General features: G+C 45.0%; 1 protein-coding gene across 2 annotated transcripts in view; it reads left to right on the top strand.

Moving 5' to 3' along the window:
* The window catches only part of DAPP1 (dual adaptor of phosphotyrosine and 3-phosphoinositides 1), a 57,369-nt gene that overhangs the window by 12,009 nt on the left and 26,842 nt on the right, over positions 1–18,518 (top strand). The window contains exons 2-3 of one of the 2 annotated variants that reach the window (XM_002716954.6): positions 7,977–8,099; positions 11,132–11,265. In XM_002716954.6, the coding sequence (XP_002717000.1) occupies positions 7,977–8,099; positions 11,132–11,265 (257 nt within the window). The remainder of the gene's footprint in view (positions 1–7,976; positions 8,100–11,131; positions 11,266–18,518) is intronic. The other variant, XM_070047834.2, reaches the window with a different exon arrangement.

Genomic DNA, 18,518 nt, shown 5'->3' with positions numbered 1-18,518 from the left:
CTTTGAATAGCAGCACTGTGCGGTACTTCTCAGATACCAGGAGCAGCCCATTGTGGTCTCACAGTGAATCTGGTGAGTCATATCCATTTTTGTGCAAAAGAAATGGAAACAAAAATTCGAGTGACTAGAATATAGAAGGATAAGTGCCGTTGCCTGTAACATCTTGGTCATGTATGTGCGCTTGTGACACACAAGGGATCTTCCAAAAGTTCATGGAAACTGTACTGTGGAAAAACTAGACACAGATTTCAAATTTTTTTGCCAAAGTAAACTTAGCTTTTAATTCCATTTTTCTACAAATTTTTAAAGTATCCACATAAAAGGAGTGATGTGACATGTATTGTATATTGTGGGTTGGTTGAACGAGTTTAAAAGCCTCTCCTTTGGGCCGGCACCGAGGCTCACTAGGCTAATCCTCCGCCTGCGGCGCCGGCACACCAGGTTCTAGTCCCTGTTGGGGTGCTGGATTCTGTCCCGGTTGCCCCTCTTCCAGTCCAGCTCTCTGCTGTGGCCCAGGAGAGCAGTGGAGGATGGCCCAAGTACTTGGGCCCTGCACCCGCATGGGAGACCAGGAGAGGTACCTGGCTCCTGGTTTCGGATTAGCATGGTGCACTGGCCGCAGCACGCTGGCCACAGCGGCCATTTGGGGGTGAACCAACGGCAAAGGAAGACCTTTCTCTCTGTCTCTCTCCCTCACTGTCCACTCTGCCTGTCAGGAAAAAAAAAAAAAAAGCCTCTCCTTTAAAAGGCAGCTGAGTGTGATAAGAACTTAGATCAGCAAATTCGGACCATAAAATCCTACGCAGTAAGGAACTGTGCAGGTTGCAGTCTCCTGGGGCAAGGTCCTTGCTCAGGGAGGCACTGCAATGGACGGAGAGGAGGCTGAGCGGGGGACCAGCTTTCCGGAGCGAGCCGGCCTGCTCTGTCTGTGGCTGGGCTCATTTCCTGCGCCTCACTGCCAGGCAGCTCTGACAATCCTCCGGGGGTGGCTGTTTCCTATTTTGTTACTGTCTCATGGAAGGGATAGCACCGCTGTTTCCTTCAAGGTCATCTTCAGGGTCTGATAATCTTGTACACACAGTACGAACTATTCTTCTGAGCGTGGCTAGTCTCTGCTCTGTTGACTCTGTTTGTTAGCCTTGAGACAAAATTACCGCAACGCGTGGGCCTTGGGCAAGGGGAGATGCTAACACTGCTCCTGGTGTACTGTTCTAGATAGAGTAGTTCTTTGCTCTTTTGTACTTCTCCAGGGAAAATGAGACCAAAAGAATGTATTATATCTTTACTTTTATTTTAGTTTCAGGAAAATGAACTTTATTGTAAAGGGGATAGAAGTGAATCCCCAGCACCAACACAATGTCTGGCATAGTCGTGATATATCGCATGATTAGGAAAGCCCGTAGCTTGTTCTCTTCTGCAAACATTTAAGTACGTGAAACATTGATAAACACAGACAATGCTCCAATATCTGAAAGAGGAAGGTTTTCTTCCTAGGCAGGATAACTAGTCACCTTGCCAGAGGAGAACCCAGAGGCTGCTGCTTGTCAGACCTTAGAAGCGGTTGGAGCAGATGGACTAGCCCAGGAATTGGCTGGAGGCAAAGGCCTGGCCACGCCTCACCGAGCTCCTCGCTGTCTCTCCCGGGATGCGTGTGGTCCGAGTGGACTGCTCCTCAGCATCCCTTTCCACTTGGCGTTTCCCAGCAGGGAAAAAAAGCAGGTTTCTTGTTGTACTGAATTCAAAAAACATCCACCTCGGAAGAGCCGCGGAGGAAGATGACCTAACTGGGAGTCTGAATCAGCAGTAGGTTCCGCGTGAATCAGCTGCGTGATGCAATTGCGAAGACACGAGTGCAATTTCAGGCTGCCTTGTGTGGGCCCAGCAGCCTGGAAAAAGAGGGGTCTGCACTGGTTGTTTTGCATCTCAGAGCTTAATCTACCAGAGACTTTTTTTTTTTTTTTTAAACTGGAAGGTAGAGGAAAGCAGGTGTCTGGATGAGAAGCTGATGGGAAGCAAAGAGGGTTTGTTCTCAATGTTTTCAACTATCTGCGTAAGTGTCATTGATAGAAATTCAAGAGGTAGCTCTGGGACAGCCTGCTGAAAGCTCTAAGCGGGGAGCAGTGATTCGGTGTAGGCAAGAGCGTCCTGTCCGTCGGTCACAGATATAATGGATTGAGCTCGCCTAGACAAATAGTGATCTCCCTGTCACCAGCAGCATGTGACAAGATTAGACAAGGTATTTATTAGAGTTTAGAAATGATTAAAACGTTGTACAGGCACTGGTGCTGAGGCACAGCAGATTAAACTGCCAACTGTGGCACCGGCATTCCACATGGGCACTACTCCACTTCTGATTCGGCTCCCTGTTAATGCTCCTGGGAAAGCGGTGGAGGATGGATGGTTCAAGTACTTGGGCCCCTGTACTCATGTGGGAGACTTAGAAGGAGCTTCTGGCTCCTGTCTTCAGATCCACTCAGCTCCAGCTGTTGCAGCCATTTAGGAAGTGAACCCAAATGGAAGAGTCTCTCTTTCTCTCTCTCTGTCTCTTTCTCTCTCTCTCTCTTTCTGTAACTCTGCCTTTCAAGTAAATAAATAAATCTTTTAAAAAAGGTTATACAATTTTTTTTGGTTACTTTATATGGTTTTTCCTAAAGAGCCTTCCAGATTTTACAAGCTTCAATCCTGTTAAGATTTGGCTCTTACTGCTAATAATCAGAATAACAAAACCTAAACAGTTTTTCTTTCTTTTCCTTTTTTTTTTTTTTTTTTTTTTTTTGACAGGCAGAGTTAGACAGTGAGAGAGAGAGAGAGACAGAGAGAAAGGTCTTCTTTCTGTTCACCCTCCAAATGGCTGCTATGGCCGGCGCTGTGCTGATGCGAAGCCAAGAGCCGGGTGCTTCCTCCTGGTCTCCCATGCAGGTGCAGGGCCCTTGCAAGCACTTGGACCATCCTCCACTGCCTTCCTGGGCCACAGCAGAGAGCTGGACTGGAAGAGGAGCAACCGGGACAGAACTGGTGCCCCAAATGGGACCAGAACCTGGAGTGCCGGCGCTGCAGGCAGAGCCACAGCGCCAGCCAACAGTTTTTCCATACAGTTATGGTTGCAGGAGCTTCAAGGCCTGTGCAGTTAGGATTCCACGTAATGAGGTGTTAAGTACGCTCAGTAAGCCGTAAGAGGCTCTGCAGACACCAGTAAAGGAACTTCGGGCATCCTGGGTGGTATATAGCCCAGCCTTGAGCGCCTCCCCGCTTCAGCTCTCGCCTGTCCTGCAGTACCCTTTCCAGTCACCCTGAATGACTCCCACGACCACATGGTGTTCTGTTTCTTTCGCACAGCCATTTCTCTTTTGCTTCTAGGCCTGTGCTCTTGTTATTCCCCTTCCCTGTCTTAGCTCATTGAACAGTTGCCACTCTGGATCCCACCAGACTTTAAGCAGACAAAAGGTCTACCTCTGCTTCTTTCTCTGTCTCTCTTTCCCTCCCTCTTGACCTCTGTATCTATGTCTCCAGCTCTTTTTCTTCTCTATTTCTTCCTCTTCCTCTGCCTTCACCTAATTGCCTTGATCAATTCCAGGACTCAATAAACTTTGATCAAACAAATGAAATAAAAGAATCTCTGGAGGTTGGATTAAGGGAGAAATTGACAAATTTCTCTTGTCTCTAATTCAGTGTTTTCCATTGGAATGCACTAAGTTAGGAAAATTTTATTAAGCTAAAGTCTCTTTTGCCAATCACTTCAATAGCGGTTCTTTCTGCATGGGAAACCAAACTTTTGAGCTGGTGTGTGTTTTTTTAGACTTATGCTTTTATATCCTTAATATTTATATATGTTGGATTGTTTGTAGTGGGGGAGTCAAAACTAAGTAATATCATACTGGGCGCATAGCTAGTCCTTCTAACAACATTATATTTGGGGATCTACCAACGCTGATGTGTGTATATATACAATATCTTCAGCATTGGCCTTATAAGAAAAACATTCCTTGATTGTTCAGGTGGGCATAATTCTTTTTGTAAGATATTAAGCATTCCTGCCACCCTCTCACTAAATGTCATTGGTATCCCACTCCTTCCCTCACTGGGCAAACAAAGAGATGCTCGCACTTTTTCCAACATTGCTGGCTGACTTCTTGTACCATCTTATCTTAGGAGTGCTGAAATCTGTCATTTCTTGGTTGATAGACGTTTAGGACAGCTCCAGATTTTTACACCATGAACAATTCTGCACTGCCCTTTGTCCACATTTCTTTCTGTTCATGTGAGTGTTCAGTTAGGCAGACACTAGAGAAGAATCACTGACCATATGTGCAGACTCAGTTACACTGGGTTCCCTACAGTCCCCTCCAACTTACACCCCTACCAGCAACAGACAATAATATCCATCACCCCCAAACCCTCCATTATTTAATACCATCTAACTCTTCCATTATGGATAATCTAGTAAATAAGGAAAAATATCACATTGTTATTTTAATTTTCATTTCTCTGATCCAGTACTGAGACTGTTAGAAATATAGATTTCCTCTTTTATGAAAGACTTTGATTTTTTCTCTCTCTCCTTTTTAAAGATTTTATTTATTTGAAAGGTAGAGTTACATAGAGAGGCAGAGGGAGAGACAGAGAGAAAAGTTTTCCACCCACTGATTCACTCACCAAATGGCCGCAACAGCTGGAGCTGGGCCGATCCGAATCTAGGAGCCAGGAGCTTTTTCCTGGTCTCCCACATGGGTACAGGGACCCAAGCACTTGGGCTTCTACTGCTTTCCCAGGCCATAAGCATTGAGTTAGATCAGAAGAGGAGCAGCCAGGACTCAAATCAGTGCCCATATGGGATGCTGGCACCACAGGCAGAGGCTTAGCCCACTATGCCACATCATCAGCCCGATTTTCTCTTCTTTGCATGTATATATTTTAATTTTCATTGTATATACTTTTAAAATAACTTAAATATCTTTAAGGCCCATTTACATCCTGGCTTGTTCAACCTGCTTGTGATCTTTCTTCCTGGAACCTCTCTTGAGTATTATATTCTCACTTGGATGGAGTTTGCAAGGCTCTTCCAGACTAAATTAGTGGTTTCTTGATGTTCAGCCCAGGCATTTTCATTCTTATTTCCTTTGACCTGCCAAACACGATGTCTTGCACAAGGATCTGCATGGATTTGAAAGAATGGTTGAAAATCGAGAAAACTGATAGTGGCACATCCAGCAACTTAACTCTCAGTTCTTCATGGACAGTCTTGAGCCATCCTTATCAAAGGTTGCCAAGTGCCTACAAAGGCTACCCTGTGTTCTTTGGCTCCCTGTTCACTGCCCTGAGACATACACTCATCAGAGTTTCGGGGACAGGAACACTTGACTCAATGAAAGGGGGATGTTTAGGCATGTGTGGAAGAGCTATTTGGGGAATGAGGACATTCGCCAGGTGTGGGTGGCTGCCTGGCAAGCTCCATATGAGCCTTTGTCAGGACCCACATTCCATAAAGCCCAAACGGATTCAAACAAAACTGCCACCCAGAAACCAACGCTCTCTCAGGGTTTTCCCCGTCAGATCCCAGTGTCATTCTTCTCCCTCTAAATACAAGTACTTGTTATATGTTTAAGGTGTACAGTTATTACGTAAAAGATTGTCATAAAAAATCTTGGTAAAAATGGCTGCCAGCTTGCAATTAAATAACAGCAAAGTTCTATAAATGTTAAAAAGGGACTTCAGAGTCCACCGGGAAGAATCCAAAGGAATGTCTTAATCCTTTATGTTTTTTAATTCTGTGACTCTAATATTGCTTCAGGTAAGAGATTTGCTGACTCAAATGGAATCTTATGCTAAAATGTTCATCCCAAAATTCATTCTTGGCAAAATGTATTTAAGGACTCGTGACCTTGTGGAGATTTCCTCTATCAACAAGAATTAGAATTTTGGCTTCAGCTGAACTTGGTGTTTGTTACAGCTTCGCTTGTAGTTCTTCCAGCTGTTCTTTGCAAGCACTTTGTAGTGAACAGATTTGAACTTGTCCGGGGATCAGTTCAACGAATAGGGCTGCTCTGGGTAAAGCACTCAGTAAGGACGCTTAGAAAGTGTTCGTCGCGTCATTGCTTTCAGTTAGCAAATACATTTCGAATCTTGGATGGAGGCATCTCTGCCCCAAGAGGAAATACGCTCGAGAAGCATAGGAAATGCGGCTCCAGAAAGCAGCTGGCTGATGGAGCTGTGGGAGAAACTGCCTTCCATAGAGGCACTTACATCTGTTCTTTATTATGCAGGCCAAAATTTCAGGTGACACAAGTTCCCAGTGGATGCCAGAATGTTTCAGGACAAGGCCCCTCACCTACAGAGCAGGGCTCTTCCTCGACGCTCTTGTGCCCTACCCGCTCTTTAACAGCACCCCATTCCTCACCTTGACATTGGCTGTGTAATTGCTCCTCTCTGCTGCTTTGCCATTGCCCCGGACTGTGGGCCCCGTGCAGTCAGCCAGCGCCTCTGGTTGCTCCCTGTCTGTTGTCCAAACTAAATGCAAAGAAACAGGAAATTTTACTTGAGCAACAAGAAAATCATATTGCAGAGGCTTTATGACTCCCAGTGGCTTCCTGAAGGCCATGAACAGGTACTGAGCACGGCTGTTCTCTGGGCCTGCTTCAACCTTTGCACTGTACTGACGTGTGCAGCACCGACAATCGGTCACCAGCTGTGACTGGTATTAAACCTTCATACACTTGAGGAAGTCGAGGCTGAGGTGCGTTAAGTCACCAGCCCAAGGATTTGGCTCTGACTGGTACAGACTGAGACCCAGGCAGGCGCACTCCTGGGGCTACAACCCTAATCATTGCACTTTACTGCCACTCCCATGTTGTGAGAAAGAACATGAAGTGCCTGTCATTAAGGGAAAGGACCAGGTGCCCAGCACTGTGCCTGCCACACTCTTAATTTCTGCAGAATTAAGAGTGGCCGGGGATACGTGCATTGCCTGTAGATGTGTGGACTGTCAGGAGGAAACAGGAAAGTGATTGACATTGGGGTCCTTTTGGGGAAGGAGCAGGGGTCAAAGGTAGGTAAAAGCTTGATTTTGACCATGCCTTCTTTTGGATTATTTGGATTTTTTTTCTTTTACCATGGGTGTCCTGTTACTTTGTCTAAAACACAAATACACACATACAGATCAGTTTGCATCTCCTGGGAACCTCCCAGCTCTTATGCATTTGAAACAACGTATGTGATGGAGCTTGCTCCTCACTGAGAGCATGTGGAGCCCCTGTGACTGGTTGCATCTCACTCATGCTGCTGGCTTCCAGTGCCATTACTCTATAGTTTTCCGTGAAATAAGACCACTCTTGCAAAAGAGGGTGAGAAACAGCAGTGAAAAGAAAGAAAATAGGTCAAAGCTTGTTATTATGACTGTTTGGGATTGGAATTTAAAAGAAAAAAAAAATCTGCTTACAAAGCAACACCATGTGAGTTAGCTGGGGCTTCTGGAAGAAACTGCCATAACTTGGGGCTCAACCGCGAAATCTGTTGTCTCCCAGCTCTGGGGGCCCTAGTCAGAAATCCAGGCACCAGCAGGATTGGTAATTTTTGAGGGCCCTAAGGGACTGTCTACCCAGGCCTCTCTCCTTGGCTTGCAGGCTTGGCTTCTCTGCTCACGTGGTTTCCCCTGCACACCAGTCTCGCCCCAATCCTCCTTTCTACCAGGGGACACCACTCCCCTGGGTTAAATGACCTCATCTCCACGTGCTGCAGACCCTGTCTCCATGTGAGGTCCTTGAGGGCCTGGGAGACCAGGTTCAACATAGGACTATGTTCTCAGCGCTCCTCTTCAGCCCCTCCCAGGGATTTCCTCGTCCTGAGGTTTGGGCTGGGGGCTGGGTTTCCAGGCTACTTACTTCTGGTGGAGGACATTGCAAGGTGACCTGTGACCTAAAGCCCAGGAGAGGAAGTGTCCCCGTGGCCTGCCCTGAGTGACAGCACTGTCCTCTGCTTTCCAGGTGGTACCACGGCAACCTCACACGCCACGCGGCCGAGGCGCTTCTCTTGTCCAATGGATGTGACGGGAGCTACCTGCTGAGGGACAGCAATGAGCAGAGCGGCCTGTACTCGCTCTCTGTGAGGTAGGGCACCCGAGGACTCCAGGAATGCCTCCGGGGGCACCTGTCACTTACGGACTTGAGCGTCGCTCACTCTGCCGGATCATCCCTCCCCTCCAAGTCGGAAGACTTCAAACTCAGCAGCGACTCTGTGAGAAATGCCCCTGCTGCATCCATCCACAGGCAGGAGAAAAGCTGCAGCTAGAGGAGCCTTAGGGATTGTCACGTCCTCGCACGTGGCTATGAAGGGCCTGGAACCCAAAGTGTGGGAGCATCTGGCACCCAATAGGTCAATGATAAGGAGAGCGTGGTGGTCCCAACACATTGCCTGGGCTCTGCCCGGGGCTGCTGGCACTAAAGCAGCTGGCGCGCGCACACACACACACACACACACACACAAAAGAAAGAAGGGAAGGAAAAGAAGGAAAGGAAGGGAGGGAGGGAGGGAATAAGAGAGGGAGGGAGGGAGGAAGGAAAAGAAAGAGCATCAGAATGCAAATTCCTGAAACCCAACCAGGATCCTTTCCATCATTTTCTAAAACATCAGAATGATCTGTGATGATACGAGTTGCCGAGTCACAAACCCAAGCAGACAACAAGCAATTTTCCAATTTTTCCTGTAAAGGACCCAACTTTCTTTCTTGAGGCTCCACATCCCCCAAATGGCAGGAAAGTTAAGGCAGTCTCTAACAGGTGCACCCAGCCAAATGTGGTGACTGCCCAGCCTTCCACAGTATCTCCTTACCACCTGCTTCTTCCTGGCTGGCCTCCCGGATCACAGATGTTAACCCAGCTGTGGTAATCAGGGAGGGGACAGGTTCTCTGACAGCATCTGGCACTGTCTCTTGTGGACAGGAGGCCACTCTCCTTGGGCTCTGGGTAGGTCTCAAGGAATCAGGCAGAGGACACGAGGACTCTTCCAGCACCCCCCCCCCCATTAGGACCTATTAGGTTCCTATTCTGATCACACTAGGACATAACACAGCCCCTCAGCTGCCCTGGCGTAAGACAGGTCTCCATCTCCTCCCTGCTCTACTTGGTGCAGGAGTCGTCCTCACTAACTCAGCACACACACTCCCTTCTCCTGTCTAATCCTCTTTTCCATCCAAATCCATGACAGCCTTTGTTTTCTGATTTTCATGTCCTCCCTGATCCAAGTGAGGAACTGGCTAAGAAAGTCTTTTCCTAAGTAACTGACGACAGGCTTCTGTGAAGTCAAAGGCCAAGAGTTTACATACCTGCTTCTCTAGTCATTGTGTCCAGGGCCTTCATTTTCCGTTTCCACGTTCCATAGCAAATTACCAAAATACATGGTGGCTCCGAACAACATAAATCGCTGCCCTCACTGTGTCTCTGCCTCAGAAGTCACGTACAATGTGACTGAATTCTCTATTCAGGCTCCTTGAGAAGAGAAAAAAGTAAAAACTGAAGCTGGACTTGCCATGTATTTGTCCAAGGAGATGGTATTTGAATTGAACCTAATTGGTAGCTAAGATTTCCAGCGGCAGAGACGGGGGAAGGTGTGGCAGAGGAGAGGAGCGGATGAGCGGAGTGCCAGGGCTGGTGCTTCCTGATGAACAGCAGTCCCATTAGTTCTGAAGGGAAATCCCCAGAGCAGCAGCACCTGGGAATAGGCTGGAGATGCAGATTCTTGAGCTGGCTCCGTGGCTCACTTGGCTGGTCCTCCGCCTGCAGCGTCGCCATCCCATATAGGTGCCCGGTTCTAGTCCCAGTTGCTCCTCTTCCAGTCCAGCTCTCTGCTGTGGCCCGGGAGTGCAGTAGAGGATGGCCCAAGTGTTTTGGCCCCTGCACCCGCATGGGAGACCAGGAGGAGGCACCTGGCTCCTGGCTTCGGATCGGCACAGCGCCGGCTGTAGCGGCCGTTTGGGGAGTGAACCAATGGAAGGAAGACCTTTCTCTCTGTCTCTTTCTCTCACTGTCTATAACTCTACCTGTCAAATAAATATTAAATGCAGATTCTCAGGCTCTCTCCCCCAGACCTCCTGAGTTGGAATCTGGGGATGCAGCCCAACAATCTGGGTTTTAAGGAGCCTTCCCAGTGATTTTGATGCCTGATCATGTTGGAGCATGGACAGCCCAGACAGGAATAGTGGAGGAAGGCTAGAAAGACAGGCTGGGCTCAGATAAAGTGGATCTATAGACACAGAAGTACTCTGCCCGATTTCCAAAAATGGAAAAGGCTATGGCAGGAAACATGATATTTCACTCAGTAGACAGAGAGCTAGGCAAGGGAGGACAAGATTTGGGTTCACAGGACTAAGTGAGTGGCACAAACAGGACTCAGACAAGTAAGAGAGGAGGGCCAAGGACAGAGGAGAATCTGGTGAGGATGTTACAGGCATCTTCCATCTTGCCAAGTCCCTGCCCTTAAGCTCATGCTAGGACAAATGCTCTTGGCAAGTGAAAGAGTAGGAGAGGGAGGAGAAAGAAGGGTGGGAGTGTGGGGAGGAGGGAGGGTAGGGTGGGAAGATTCACTGTGTTCCTAAATTTGTATATACAAAATGCATGAAGTTTGTATACCTTAAATAAAAGATTTCTAGGTTAAAACAATTAAAGAGAAGATAATCTTGAGTAAATTATACATAAAATAACAGCACACTGGGCCTGGGGTGTGGGGGCGGGCCTTTGGCCTAGCAATTAAGGTGCATATTGGGACCCCCACATCACACACTTGAATGCCTAGGTTTAAATTCTGGCTCTGCTCTTGACTTTAGTTTCCTGCTTACGGGCACCCTGGAGGGTGGGGGCAGTAAGTGGTTACCCAAGTAGTTGGGTCCCTACCACCTGAGTGGAAGACCTGGATTGATTTCCTAGCCTTTCCAATCATTTAGGGAGTGTAACAGTGGATAAAAGTGGGTGAGATCTCTCTCTGCTGTCAATCCAGCTTCCTGGCTAATGCATACCCTGAGAGGCAGTGACTGGTGGCCCAGGCACTTGGGTTTTCAGAAAGAGTTATGTAAGAATATATTTTCTTTTGAAAAAAAAAAAAAAAACTCACTTTTAAAATATTGTAAACATATCTTTTTCCCTTTCAGAGCCAAAGACTCTGTCAAGCACTTTCACGTTGAGTATACTGGATATTCATTTAAATTTGGCTTTAACGAATACTCATCTTTGAAGGATTTTGTCAAGCATTTTGCAAATCAGCCTCTGATTGGTAGCGAGACAGGTAAGTTCTGAACTCTCTGTTGAACTGTGAGATACTGTTGCAGCATGAGGGAGGATCAAGATAGATATCAATCAAAGAATGTCATAGTTGTCACTTCCACTGAATTGTATGCCTACGCTGTGCCATTTGATATGCTTAGGAACATTTTGTCTATTACTATGCCATATGCTACATTAATAAAGTATACACTTTATATGTAAACATTATCTATAGGAGAAAATAATATATTTTGTATAAAGCAGGTATTTTCTCTGATGTGCCACTTATTGGATTGATTTTGCATTGACTAAAAGTGTACAATTTCTATAAAATGGGCTATCCATTTTATAATATTTACAATTTTTTTTAAAAAGAAATGGTCAGAGAATCAAACCGAAAAAGTCATGGTTTCAAGAAACAGAAGATACCTCTTGTGGTACCTAATTTATCCAACTTCTTTGTCCAGACCATTTCAATGAAGTGTGGAAAAGCTTACCCCTATATTTGTAATACAGAGTCACAACTTTATTTGTCCTAAATGATGGTAAATCTAGTTAATCAAAGGCCAGGAAACTCCAAGAACCTGTGGCAAAAAAGGAACTCAAGTCTTAATCACACGACTGCTTACCATGAACTTGTCCAGACTTGTTTTCCTGGTAAATTTGATCATGGGCTTTCTGCTAACTTCAGTGCGGTGGACTGAGATGCCATCATTGGTTTTCTACCTTGTCTGTGAGTTCTGTGGCCTGATAGACCTTGATATGAATAACACAGTGTGTCTTTGCAGATGAAAGGCACAATGGAAACCACAAGCCAGTGGTTTTGCTTTATACTGACCACACCAGGCCTGCAATAGAATATTCTAACCTATGAAATTGATGCTACAATCATTTTTTTAACAGTCGGTAATTCTCCAGATTAACCATGCAAATCACTTCATGATTTAACCAGCAGTTGTCCTCATAAACAAATAGCACTTAAAAAATTCATGGAAAATTAGAGCTAAAATTTTTATTTTGATGCAAAGAAATTGAATATTCACATAGTTTTTTCATAATGCACATTTTCTATGAACTTTTTGAATACCCTTGTTATTTCCACTGTTCCCATTATATATCTTTGTTATTTCCATTGCTGCCTTGACCTTGATAAGCATTTCAGTTTCTAAGATTTTTTTCACTTCAAACTCACTCCTTGTGTCCAGCTCTACATTTGTATTGTTCAATGCTTGGTCACTGGCAACGGAGAGGAGATTTTTGAAGCTGGGTCTTTGTTTTGTCTACCTCTGTTTTTGTCCTCTCCATATCTGCCAGGTTTGCTCTATTTACCCATTAAATAACTGAATAAATGAGTGAACGGAAGACTGTGGATAGGAGTTCTGTGTGGCCTTCAAAGCTATTGATATCTTTCCACTCCCTTCTTTCAAACTGTTCTCCTAGACTCTATTTTTAAGTCCTTTTCTCGTTCTCTTTACTCCTTCCTGTCGTTCTCCAAGTTAGGGAAAATTTACATAGTATGTCTGCTGACAAATTGCAAAGCAGTTTCAGACCTGCATCCTGGTTGAAGCTTTGTGACACTGAGCCAATCGCCAGGCAAAAGGATCACTTAAGTCTGCTCCAAAGTCAAGGTTTCTTGACATGGCATTTGGGACAATGTTAAGCTTAATACGTCATCCTGACTGATCAATGCATTAGGAATTATAAAGATCTGTAGTCCAGACTCCTATTCTATTTCTCCAAAGCTAGGACTTGCTGTATCACCATCATTACTATAATTACTTCCCTATTTATTGAAGTCAAACTTAAGAAACTAAGATTTTCATCCTCTTCAGTGCCTCTCCTCTGTTCTACTCATTATCCAATGGTGGATTTGCTATTTGAACTCCTGCTAGAGGTCCCTTGTACTTGACTTGCTGGCTTCAAGCCCGCAGTTATGCTTCGCTGACTTTATTCCTCTTATCTGTCCCAGGCAGATGAACGAAAAGCCACTGAGCCTGGGGGAAAGAGGTAAAACCCAGGACAGATAAGTGCTCTAATCCTGTCCCTCTGGGAGTAAGAGGCCGAAGGAAGCAAGATAGCATGCTGGAGTCACAGTGACTCTTAAGCCCGAAAGTTACCCTCAAGTCACTGAGTCAGTACTAAGGCCTAGGCAGAATGGTGAGTGGAAACTGGGAAACCACCTTCTAAAAATAGGTCTTTTCTTGTTGATTGGGTGCCTAGTGTTGGCTCTGGGCTGATGATTTCTTGGTCAGCATCAGATGCAGTGCAAACTCTTCGTTCGATCAAGATCACTAGGGACAGCGTCTGTCTCCACAGAGGATCAGACCCCTGCAAGGCTCGCACTCCTAGATTTCCTCAATGGAAAGGGCTAGAATTAGATATTTCAGGCCACTCCTGCCAGCCAGACGTAGGCCTGGCCATACCTGGCAGTTCCCAGAAAGTGAGTTTATTACAGAGACTATCTGACATTCATCTACTGGCAGGAATAGCAAGGGAGATGATGTCCAACTAACCAAAACCTTACACTTCTGCCTTACAATTTCGTAACGTCTTCGGTAGTGTAAAATCCACAGTACTTGGCTGTGGGTCATGAGAAAAATCTTTGTACTCAGAGCAGGTCAAAGTGTAGACTTGTCTTAAAGGAATGAATGCTGCTTTATTCTGTCTTTCTCCAATTCTAATGCTAGTCTCCAATCTTTAAACTGTCAGGATTTCTGCTTCTTGTTCTGAAGACCAGGGCTTTCGTAGACATGATCTAAGCCTCTTACCAACTTTGATTCCATTATTATAACTTCCCGTTTCCCTCGTCACGGTCTGCATTTAATCTCTCTAATCTCTCTGTTAAAGTTTCTGTTCACTCTAATTTATCCTTATTAATACCCATGAATGCTGAAGATGCTTCCAGTTATTAAAAGTCAATAATTTGGGGCCAGTGCTGTGGCACAGTAGATTAATCGTCTGCCGGCAGTGCTGGCATCCCATATGGGCGCTGGTTCTAGTCCCGGGCTGGAGTCACGGGGACTCTTAAGCCCAAAAGTTACCCTGAAGTCACTGAGTCAGTACTACGGCCTAGGCAGAATGGTGAATGGAAACTGGGATACCACCTTCTAAAAATAGGTCTTTTCTTGTTGATCGGGTGCTCCTCTTACCATCCAGCTCTCTGCTATGGCCTGGGAAAGCAGAAGATGGCCCAAGCACTTGGGTCCCTGCACCCACGTGGGAGACCCAGAGAAAGTTCCTTGGCTCCTGGCTTCAGATCAGCCCAGTTCCAGCCATTGTGGCCATTTGGGGAGTGAACCATGGGATGGAAGACCTTTCTCTCTGTCTCTCCCTCTCACTGTCTAACTCTACCTCTCAAAGAAAGAAATAAATCTTTTTTTAAAAGCCAATAATTTCCCAAATATATATAGAGATACAATATACTCTCTTGCTTTGTTTTTCTCAATGACCCTTTTTACCTTCTAACATGTCATATAATGCAGTTATTAAAAAAAAAAAAAAACAACTTCCTCTCCATAATAGAATGTAAGCTCTATGAGGAGAAGGATTTTTGTCAGTTTGTTTACTAAGTCCCAGAACCTAAAAGAATAAAAGCTAACCATTTCCACATTCTGTCAGTCAGATGTCCCACTAACAATGCCTGCATTGAAGCTTATGTGGCAACATCACAACCAGCAAAGTTCTGACAACTTTAAGTTCCAAGGTAGACACAAAGCATAATTGGACATGATGTCTTGTGTTTCACGTATGTTCTGTATTGCCTTTGATTGGTAATAGTAGGATGTTAAATAAAACATTCATATTTTTACATGATTTCTAAAATCAGATTTGGAAACTTTAGAAATTTTTGTTAGTATAAGAATATATGATCTATAATCAATTTTTTATTGCATCCTCTTGAAATTAGCTAACTAGCAATGGAGAATGCCCAGCTCCTCAGCTGTTTAAGGCCCATGAAATCATTTGGTCTGGCTCTGCCGAGGCAACCACAGACAGGACTCAGAGTTCACTAAATCTACAGCAGGCTAATTTTTTAAATTAATAATTTGTATGGCCCATTGATGTTACAAATATCCAAATAGTGCCTGGCAAAAAAACAAACAAACAAACAAAAAAAAAACAAAAAAACAAACAAACAAACAGCTAAACTTCCTCAACCCTAAAAGTCTTGAAAATGTACACAGAATTTATCTTTATGCCTAAATATCCTAATATTATTAGAACAAAAATTGTTGCCCATTACCTTTTGTTTGTATTTCAATACTTCTTGTATGAAAATGTCATGTATAATTTATTATACCATGTTGTGACTTTATCAGCTATTCAGCCCGAGAAAATATGACATAAGTCAAGTGCAGTGTTTGTGTTTACCCTTCATAATAACTAGTTCTCAATTTTAAAGATCCTATCAGGTTCTTCCCTAAATGTCACATTTCCACTTCCCTTTTTCTTCTGACGGGGGACTCCCAGCCCTTTGAGAATGGCTACCACTATTATTACTTACTTGTCACCTTTCACTCCGGTGGCATTTTAAAATAATGAAGTTTAAAAGTTAACTTTAATTTGAGAATTATGTGACGCTTCTGAAAATAACCAGCACCCGCTCGGAAGTTTGCTAAGCCACACTCAGGGTCACTTCGTTTATGCTTGACAAAAATACAGCTTTTCTTAGTCTATAGATGAGCTCTATTTGGAAAAAGAAAAAAAATCAAGCAAGGAAAGGAATGAAGCCAAAATCTGTAGAGTGTTTAGTAAGCTCTGGGCACTGTGTTACCTGCGCTCACATGTATGATTATTTAATCTTCTTGACCTCCTGCAATAATGCTTATGGGCACAATGGTCCCATTTGCAGATGAAGAGATGAAAAACTGGAGGTGCTTACCTACTTGCAGAAGAAAAGTGGCACAGCTCACAGCTCATAAATATCAGAGTTGACACTGGAATCCAGGCGACTTCATCCTAAAGCATAGTGCTTTCCATACACTTTTCTGTCTCCTGAGGTTGGGCCAGCATGGCAGTACAGTACGGTATTGTCACAGCACAGCATGGTCTCGGATGCTTTTGGAAGGGAAGAGTCCCTACCACAATAACCTGAGAGATTTGTGGGTGGTGGCAAGGCTACAACACACAGCTCAGTCCTGTTCTTCTGTCTTCTTTTCAGTCTCCACTACTATGTTTGATGAGTGATGTAAACCCACTATCTGAAGAATCTGAATCCATTTGAGCTTCTGCCTTTGCATTGGTTGCTATTGTTATTTTGATTTTCATGAATTGCCTTTTGAGAAATTATATTAGAGGTACTCTTAAAATGTTCATGTCTGGGAGCAGGTGTTTGGCACAGCAGTCAAGATGCTGCTTGGGAGGCCTGCATCCCGTATAGGAGTGCCTGGGTTCCTGTCCTGATTCTGCTTCCCATGCCAACTAATGCACACCCTGGAAGCAGCAGGTGATGGCTCCCACATGGGAGACTGAGTTCCTGGCTCCCAGCAACAGTCTGGTCCAGCCTTGGATGCTGCGGGTATTTTGGAAGTAGAATAAGTGGATGGAAGATATCTTCTCTCTCTCTCTCTCTCTCTCTCTCTCTCTCTCTCTCTCCCTCCCTCCCTCCCTCCCTTCCTCCCTTCCTCCCTTCCTCCCTTCCTCCCTCCTCCCTCCTTCTCTCCTCTCTCTTCTCTCTCTCAGCCTGTACCTTTTAAATACAATGAAAAGAAAAAGAAAGGGTGAAAAAAGGAAGTTGTACATTCACGGGAAGCAGGACAAGCATTTGGTTACTAAGCTTCCTCCTGTTTCCCTCCCTTACGTGGGTTTGTGTGTTTAACCAGATTGGCAGGAGGTTAGAATTGGGACGGAGCTGGAGAACCAATTAACTTCTCCTTTATACACGAAGAAACTGAGACCCGGCGAGAAATGTTCAAGCAAAAATTCACGTGTCTTTTCCTCCATTTGCTTCCTAAAGAATCCGTTTCTTCAAACTTTGATTTAGACTTGCGAGCTCTCACCCACAACAGAGAACAGCATTTCACAAGCCGTGGCGGTTGCCATGGTGACCACGCTGCGGCTGAGGATAATTATGGTATAATGAGTAAACACACGAATTCCCCATGCACTTCTGGCCCCTGCCATTTGCCAGCTCTGTGTTCTCAGTCGAGTTATGGAGCCTCTCTGAACGCGACTTTCATCACCTTATAGAGCTGATGGCAGCGATTCATACTTGAACGGCTGGTGAAGATTGAAGGGAACTAGGCAGGCAGGACATTAGGATTCTCGGCCTCGTATCAGCATCCAGTCATTATGACTGTTATCTAATGAATCCCTTTTGTGATAATTAATTCCATCAGACGCTATGCAAGGGCCATAAATTCTTTGGTATATCACGAGAAAGGTAGTCTAGAAACAACGGGAATCTGTGTTTATCTAATGTTTGCTGTGTCATCTTCAAGTTTTAATCCTGCTCCACAGTGGATTCATAGGAATGGCAGAATCAAGTGAACCCTCCAAAAAGCATCTGAACTGATTTTATTTTTGAACAGAGTCTCCTGTGCTGGCTCAAGGCTCTCTCATCTACTTCAATGTATTTCTTCCTGTGTGCCTGCAAATAAGATTTGACAGCTCTTTCGTATAGACATGAATGAGAGTGGGTTAAAGTCTATTTGCAAAGGAGGAGCAAAGAAGGAAGGGAAATGATCTCAAATATTCCTATTACCACCCATCTCCCACAAAACCACTTCCCCCTGGCAGGAGCAGACAGGAACCCATCATGCCAGTTTGTTGTCTGAACTTGAGGGCAGTGATGAAACGTGTAGATGCAATCTTATTTTTATTCAACAAGTATGTATGGAGTGCCAACGAGGGATGGGCAGGAAGCAGATCCCATTCCTGTCCTCAAACACCTTACAGGCCAGCTGGGGGACTTAATGCCTAAATACCCGCCACCTGCATCAAAGAAACATGTAAGCAAGCACTCCCTGTAGGAGCAATGCGCGCTCTGCCCTGCACTGTTTAGATACCACAACAGAGCTTGCGGCTCCACACTGTTCTTCCTCTTCTTCTCAGCTCCTGCTGGAACATAAGAGAAAGTGTGTTTCGGGGCCATCTCAGGTGATTGCATACAGAGTTGTAGGTGTACCTGTTCAACCTCCCCGAGTTATTATTCAGCCGACACATGGGAATGCCTGCCCTGTTCCTCCCTTGATCATCTCACAAATGCCCTGAAGTTGAGTGCCCCAAACTAGATTTCACATGAAAGGCAGGAAACAGCAGGCACCTTCATGTAGT

Source organism: Oryctolagus cuniculus, chromosome 8, assembly GCF_051225735.1.
Source record: "Oryctolagus cuniculus isolate XC-2025 breed Fujian yellow rabbit chromosome 8, ASM5122573v1, whole genome shotgun sequence".
NCBI classification, from domain to species: domain Eukaryota; kingdom Metazoa; phylum Chordata; class Mammalia; order Lagomorpha; family Leporidae; genus Oryctolagus; species Oryctolagus cuniculus.
This window is presented reverse-complemented; position numbering and strand designations above follow the sequence as displayed.